General features: G+C 30.0%; 1 protein-coding gene across 2 annotated transcripts in view; it reads left to right on the top strand.

The window, feature by feature from the left end:
• Positions 1–7,804, top strand: part of LOC117168999 (protein PXR1-like) — a 16,854-nt gene extending 9,050 nt beyond the window's left edge. Inside the window, exons 3-4 of one of the 2 annotated variants that reach the window (XM_033355033.1) lie at positions 184–328; positions 7,694–7,804. In XM_033355033.1, the coding sequence (XP_033210924.1) occupies positions 184–328; positions 7,694–7,701 (153 nt within the window). In that variant the 3' untranslated portion in view covers positions 7,702–7,804. Of the gene's footprint in view, positions 1–183; positions 329–4,249; positions 4,649–7,693 lie in introns of those variants that run through there. The other variant, XM_033355032.1, reaches the window with a different exon arrangement.
• Positions 7,805–8,102: the final 298 nt, after the last annotated feature.

Here is an 8,102-nt window from a genome sequence, read left to right as displayed (position 1 = left end):
GAATGTTGGACGGTGAATTCACGATTTGCAGCACTTACAATAAATGTATTGCAATTTCTTCATTTCAATACCATGTTTGCAATTTTACCTCATACGTGCGGATGCCATCCTCAGTTTTCTAAAAAACTTTTTTACTGCAGTTCTTGACAATTTTATAAATTAAAGTTTATATTAATTCCTTAGAGCGGTTCTTTGGTAACTGGAGAAGGCGATTCTGAAGTGTCGATCAAAAATACGTGCCAAAACTTGTCCGGAAAGAAAGGGAGTGATTTACAAGATAAATATGGACAGGATTTGCCTGAAGAATTGATTAATCCTTGTAAAGACGGTAAATACAGAAGTAATCTTCCTGATACTTTGATTAGATTTATGTATCAATTAGAATTATCGGTTCTTTGTTCACTTAGAAAGTTGAGATATGAACATAAATATCGTTCACTATCGTTAGAATTTAAAGATTTTGAAATTGAAAAATTTAATAATATTGTTCTTCGCTATGAAGAGAAGTCTATTTATGTACATGTTGAAAATGTGGATGAATATTATTTAGATAACTATATTGGTTATGCGGGATTGTTTACTAAAGAAAAAGAAAAGGGAAGTTTTTTCATCAATATTTACTTTGAAAGCTTTGTTAAATATCAAATCCCGAAATTAGATCTCTCATCAAATAGTATAGAATATCTTATTATATATACTAATTCAAGTTTGGATCTGACTGAAGAAAATGCATTTAAACGAGGAAGGTCCAGAAATTTTTACCCTTTTAAATTTGATAGTCTAAATATGGAAGAATGTGAAATATTAAAAGACTTTTTTTTTACAAATGATGCTGTGCCAGGACGTGGTTTTTATCAGTTTTCGCGAGATAAGACAGTGAGAGAAGAGCTTTTAAAGCGATTAGAATTTTCACCTGCTGTGCTGAATGCAGTAAAAGAAAGAAACCTTTCTGAGGATTTTAAAAAAGAAATAAAAAATGCATTTGTAAATAAATTAGTATTTGCGGTTAATCAGCCTAGTAGAGAGGAACTGAATAGAATTTTTAATTGCGAAATAGAACAAAATAGTCAAGATCAAGTTGAAGATTATATGATATTGCAAGAAAAAATATTAAGTGATTTATTAGCTCCAGGAAAGTCTAAAAAATTGCGAAACGATGTATCTAGAATTATATATGAATTCAATTTGTTAACACTCTTCCTGCATGACATGTTTTCGCATAAAAATATGCTTTCCATCAATTTTGAAGGAAATCGCCGCTCTAATGACATTACTATTAATTACAAAGATAGAGTTACTTACGTAAAGGCTCTCAATGTTGACACTGAAATTGGTTATAGTCAATTATTTCCTCCCAGAGAAAGGGAAGGGGAGAATTTTTTTTCAATCAGGAAACACTTTACTCTTTTCGTTAGAAGATTAAAAAATGTGAGATATTTTATTATCTATACTAATTCAAATCTAAAACTTACTGAAGAAAAGAATTTAAAAAAAGATACATCTAGAAAATTTTTTCCTTTTAAATTTGACAGTATAGATATTCAAAAGAAAAGATATAAAGTTTTGAGAGATTGTTCATGTATAAATGAGAGGGGGCTATATCAATTTTCAAAAGAAACAATAACAAGGGAGAAGGTGGTAGGTCAATTGAGGATTCCTTCATTCCTGCAGACAACAAAAGAAGAAGGTAGACTTTCCGATGAGAATGAAGAAGAAATAAAAAAGAAATTCTTAGATAGACTAATATTTGCGGTTAACCAACATGGTGCGGAAGAATTGAATAATATTGTTAGAAAGGAAACGGATAAGAAGTCTAATAATTTTGCATACAGTCGCAAAGAGTTACGTGAAATAACGTTACGTTGGTTGGAGTCTCATGAATTTGGCCATATTACAAAAGGAATAATGGAAAAGCTTTTAGAAGATATAAAAAATAATAGGTCTAGTTATCATTTGATCCGGAATACGGACATTAATGAGGAAATTAATTTTGCTAAAAGTGTTGTTGGTAGAATAGGGACACCTACATTTAATCAGTTCTTAGATTTTTTGATTAAAGGAGAAGGAAAGAGATATTTAGAAGTTCTGAAAAGAGAAACAATAGATCTATCTAAAGTATCTAGTATTTTAAATAGAGCAGGGAATACTTCAGTAAAAGCTTTTGGAAGATTATATGACCTTTGGTTTGACAAAGATGGAAATAAGAAGCAATGCTTAAGAACTCTAGAAAAAGAAGGAATGGATGTTGCTAGTATGTCTGGTATTTTAAATGGAGCAGGAAACAATGCTGCAGAAGCTTTGAAAGGATTATGTGACCTTTGGTTTGATGAGGAAGGAAACAAAACCTTATATTTGAAATCTCTAGAAGAACAAGGAATTAATTTATCTAGTATATCCAGTATGCTAAATGGAGCGGGATCTAATTCTGCAAAATCTTTTCGAGATTTATATAATCTTTGGTTTAACGAAGAAGGAACTCAAACAAAATATTTAACAACTCTAGAAACATATGACATTCATCTAATTCATATGACAAGTATTTTGAACGGGGCCGGAAATAATGCGGTGAAAGCTTTTAAAGTATTATATGATCTTTGGTTTGATGAGACAGGAAATAGAACAGAATATTTAAAAACTTTGGAAAAAGAAGGAATCAATCTAGTTAATCTCTGTAGTATTTTGAGTGGAGCAGGTGTTAATGCCGCAAAAGCTTTTCAAGACTTGTATGACCTTTGGTTTGATGCAAAAGGAAATAAAACGCATTATTTAAAAACTCTAGAAAAAGAAGGAATCAATCTATCTAATGTCTCCAGCATTTTAAGTAGATCAGCAGCTAACGCTGCCAAAACATTTCGAGAATTATATCGCATGTGGTTTGATGCAGATGGACACAAAACACTATATTTAAAAATTCTAGAAAAGGAAAGAATAAATCTGGCTAGTGTGTCGAGTATTTTGCATGGAGCAGCAGCTCATGCTGCAAAAGCTTTTAAAGAATTATACGATCTATGGTTTGACGCCGAAGGAAATAAAACCAAATATCTAAAAACTCTAGAAAAATATGACATTAATCTAATTAATATGACGAGTATTTTGAACGGAGCAGGAAATAATGCTGTGAAAGCTTTTAAAGTATTATATGATCTTTGGTTTGATGCCGAAGGGAATAAAACAATGTACTTAGAAACTCTAGAAAAGGAAGGAATAGATCTAACAACTATGTCGAGTATATTAGGTGGAGCGGGAGCTAATTTTGCGAAAGCTTTTAAAGAATTGTATGATATTTGGTTTGACAAACAAGGAAATACAAAACAACATTTAAAGGACTTTATTGGGAGAAAAGATGGTGGAAAAAGTTTTCGTATAAATAGCTTATCAGGTATGTTAAGTGGAGCAGGAGCTAAGGCTAAAGATGCTTTTGAAAAATTGCATTGTATTTGTTTTACGGACAAAGGAAAAATAACAGAACTTTTGAATGATTTCTATAATGCGAGTTTTGAGCCGAGTAACTTGTCCTCTATATTGTGTGGGGCAGGGGTTCGGGCTTCTTCTTTCTTGAAGAAATTGCACAGTGTTTGTTTTGATGAAGCAGGAGAAAGAACGAAACTTTTAGATGATTTCAATAAGATAGGGTTCATGCCAGGTGATTTATGTCGTATACTGAGTGGAGCAATAAATAGTTTAGAAGATTTTCATGAGTTTTGTTTTGTAGGAGAGACAAAACAGTATTTAATTCATTTCATAAATGAGGAAAAAGGTTTTTCGCCATGTAATTTATCTGAGATATTACATGGAGCAAGATCTAATGTTTGCTCTGCTCTTAAGGATTTGCATGATGTTTGTTTTGATGAAACCGGAAATAAAACAAAGGTTTTAGGTGACTTTCACCAGGTAGGTTTCGAGCCGAATGACTTATCCAAAATATTATGCATGGCAGGAAATAATGCCTCGCGTATGTTAGTAAATTTTCACAAATCTTGCTTTAATAAAGATAATTATTTAAGTCACTTCTTAGCTGAAAAAGAACTCTTTAGACCAAAAAATATATCTAACACGTTAAAAAGAGCAGGACTGAATATTTGTCCTACTTTTGAAAAATTCCATGATCTTTGTTTTGATAAAGAAGGGAAGAAAACTAAGTATTTAAAGCGTCTTATTCAAAATAAGCCGTCGTACAAAATACTTAATATTTTATTTGAAAAAGTTAGGAAAGATCGTTCAACATTATAATAAAAAATAATATCATTAGATATAAATTTCCGTTACAGATAATGTAAGACTATCATGGAGCTGCGCGATTTTATATTTTCTGTATTAAGGATTCTTAATTTTCGTGTGTATAATTTGCGTGTATATAAAATCTGTGTAGTCTGTATGCAATAGTGTATGTTTTGGCATTTACTGCTTTCCGCAGATGAATAATTCAATTTGTATTTTCGACGAAGGCAAGGAAACCTCATTCGAAACACGGGTCACTGCTGGTTTTTCTTCAGTTACATATTATAAAAGTTATTTATAACATGCATTTTCATTTTGCTAAAATTCATTTTTTTTCTTTATAAAAATGAAGTGGATTAGGTTCACTTGCTCTAATCTTGAAGAAAAGTTTCTGCTATTCATGTGTCATATTTATATACAATACGAACATATTTGTAAAAAAGAAATACTCCATACTTTTATGTTTATTTTTGTACATATTTTTGTTCTTCATTTTCGTCTGATTAAAAAGATTTTATAATTTCAGACTGATAAATCATTGTTTTTTTACATCAATCCTCACGGAGCTTTATTCGATTTTCAGTAGTATTTTTGAAGTATTTTTGTATTTTTGAAGTTATATAATAATGAATTTCTATTAACGGATTTGGAAACAGAAATGACAAACTGAAACCCAGACATGGTGAAACGGTGAAATTTACCTCCTTTTTCGTATGCTTTTCTTCGTTCTAATTTGCACATCTTTTAAAAAGTCACTTTTTTACCTGTAATTCCCCAAATGCAACAAAAACTGGACATTTTTATATTTTGAAATTTTAGTGAACAACTTGACCATTTTCTTATTTCCCCCTGAACATCAACATACAAATACTAGCATTTGAAAAATGTAATATTTTCAACATAGGATCTTTTATAAACGAAATATAATAATATTCCAGAAACAAATGGAAAATTTTCATATTTTCGAATTGATTTAAAAAAAGATTTTGCCACCATAAAATATGACTTTTTAACAGAATACTGGAATTTTCATAAAGTAATTAAATTTCCAAAAAGAAAGTCTAATTGATATTTAAACTAAGAGATGAAATTTCTTTTTAAAAAAATTAATTTTAAAATCAAAGACGAATTTTCAATGTATAAGAATTTTTCAAATATTAATAAAACAAATAATCACCTCATTTTTTGAACTTTCAAGCCAAAAAACGAATTTTCTCTACAGAAATTAAATTTTGAACAAAAAAAAGTGAATTTTTAGCAAAAAAAAAAGAAAATTTCAACGAAATAGTTCAATTGTCATTCAAAGAGATAAAACTTCATTAAATAAAACTCTTAAGAATAACTTTAACGCAGTTAAATGTTCAAAACAAAAATATCAATTTTCAATGAAATAGTTCAATTTTCAACCAAAGAGATGCATTCTCAACTAAAAATATGAATCTTTAATCAAAAAAATGATCTGTCAAAAAAGTGGTTGAAACATAATTGTCAAAAATAGATGTTGAATCCCCTAGCAAAGGAGCTTCATTTTTAATCAAACAGTTGAATTTTTATCCAGAAATATGAAATTTCTACTGAACAAAAAATTGAATTTTCATCTAAAAAAACTCCAGTTTGACTTTTAAAAACTAAAATAAGCATTTTAATCAAAATTAATCTTTCGGCAATTCTCTAGCAAAAACAGAATAGCTATATTTTTACTAAAAAAAATTCATTTTCAGTCAGAGAATTGAATTTTCAACAAAATTGATGAATTTCAACTAACAAAAATTCGACAATAAATATTATGAAATTTTATTTTAGATTAGAAAATGGTTTTCAACAAAATAAAATACATTTTTACGGAATAGTTAAATTTTCAAACAAACAGATGAACTTTCAACCGAAAAGATTAAAAGTCTATGAAAAAAGTTGAAAAATATCGAACTGGTTAAATTTTTATTAAATAAAATTAATCTGCACTTTAAAAAATGTAATTTTCATCCAAATAAATGAATTTCGAACCATAAAAATTCGCTTCTTTTTACATAAAAAACAAGGTAAATTTTGAACGAAATAGATGAATTTTCAATTAAAAAAGATAAATTTACCGCAAAAAATAGAGTAGCTTGACTTTTATTTAAAGAAATAAGTTTTTAAGCAAATGAAATATATTTTTAACGGAATAGTTGAATGGCTAACCCTGGTAGACCGAAGGAACCGAAAGGAGCCTCTACAAAGTAACCTTTAAGACCCCACGAGTCCCCGTTCGGTTCCTTCTTAATGAACAAAAAAGACAGCAAGATCAACTTTTCAATTGTTGAAATTCGGATTCTACGTTACAATTTGCATTAGAAACTCACGGAATAATCGCAATACTTCTTCTTGCAGTGTTACAAAATTAAAAAAATAAAATACCTGTCATTTACATGGGCCGACGGCGGTTTCAAGTGCATCTTCTTTTAGTAGCAGTTAATAAGCGTTCCGTCGGTAACTTTAAGAATTTTGTCTGAATGCGCCACGCAGTAGAGACCTTAGAAAACAACGCTGCGATGCAAGTGAGAGCAGTCAAGCAGTGTCCTTGAGGTTACGAAACGAGATGTCATCAGGTCTAAAGGTAAAGGATTTGTTTGAATTCTCATTTTTTATATTATTCTTATCGGAGGTCTTAAATTTGTGTAAAATTAGACATATAAATTATTACATATATTACTTTACATTTATTTGCCAATTTTGAATTTTATTTTTAAACTTTGTGCGCAACATACTACTTGAGCTATTATGGATGTGCCTAAAGACACCTTCAGCAGATATTAATGACATTTAAAAAAAAATTTTAACGCTACAAAAAAAAGTAATGCGATTACTCCGTGAGTTTCTAATGGAAATTTTAACATAGAATCCTAATTTCAACAATTTAAAAGTTGATCTTGCAGTTTTCTCTGAATTCTTTAAAGAAGGAACTGAAGGGGGACTCAGTCGGGTCTTTGAGGGTACTTTGTAGAGGCTCCTTTCGGTTCCTTCGATCCGCCAGCGTTAATTCTCATCCCTTCGGCGCGGGTCAGGGCGATTTTCATGCGATCGCATTTTTCTCAGCCAATTTTAACAGTGAAAAGGTAAAAATTTTATCAAAATTTATAGAAAACTGTGCTGAACAACAAACTTCCTTGCAAGAAACAAAAAAATAATGAATGTATGTATAAACTGAGAAATGGAGCGGTACTCACCTGACTTGATAATTCTTTATACGCAGCTGAGAGCATGAAACGCGATACCGATAAAACAAGTACCAATAAGTTACAGTCTAAAACAGTCACATGCCAACCAGATGTACTTTTTACTTTTAGTACCTCGGAATAGTCTAAAAAAATCCAGAGCTTCCATAAGAGTCAATAAGGGGTTAACCCCTTTTGGCCGCTGCTATACCCGGGTTTACCACAATCGCTAATTTTGATGATTTATTTTTAAAAAACTAAAATTTTGGATTTATTTCTAGGGCTATAGACGAGGATTTTGTCAGAGATTAAAAAAAAAAGTGAAAAAGTGCACTTCGAATATTTTGAGGGTTATCCCGTTTTGGACGTCAGCCAATCAGTTAGATTTTCAACTTAACAAATGAATTTTCTATGAAAAAGATTAAATGCCTGTAACAAATTTTTTTGTTTGACGAAATAAAATATTTCGACATAAAAACATCTTCCTTATAATATTTTGTTTTATTATTTTATTTATTTCATTATTTATAATTATTTTTTTTACTGTACAACGTAGGTATATGTATAATATGTATAGTAAATTGCATTATAAAGATTTGCTCTTAAATAATTAATTTCTATTGCACATTTTAGTGCAAATATTCAGAGATTTGAAATTTCAACAAAAGAAGGTTTTGGACGGAAAAGCCA

Source organism: Belonocnema kinseyi, chromosome 3 (assembly GCF_010883055.1).
Source record: "Belonocnema kinseyi isolate 2016_QV_RU_SX_M_011 chromosome 3, B_treatae_v1, whole genome shotgun sequence".
NCBI classification, from domain to species: domain Eukaryota; kingdom Metazoa; phylum Arthropoda; class Insecta; order Hymenoptera; family Cynipidae; genus Belonocnema; species Belonocnema kinseyi.
This window is presented reverse-complemented; position numbering and strand designations above follow the sequence as displayed.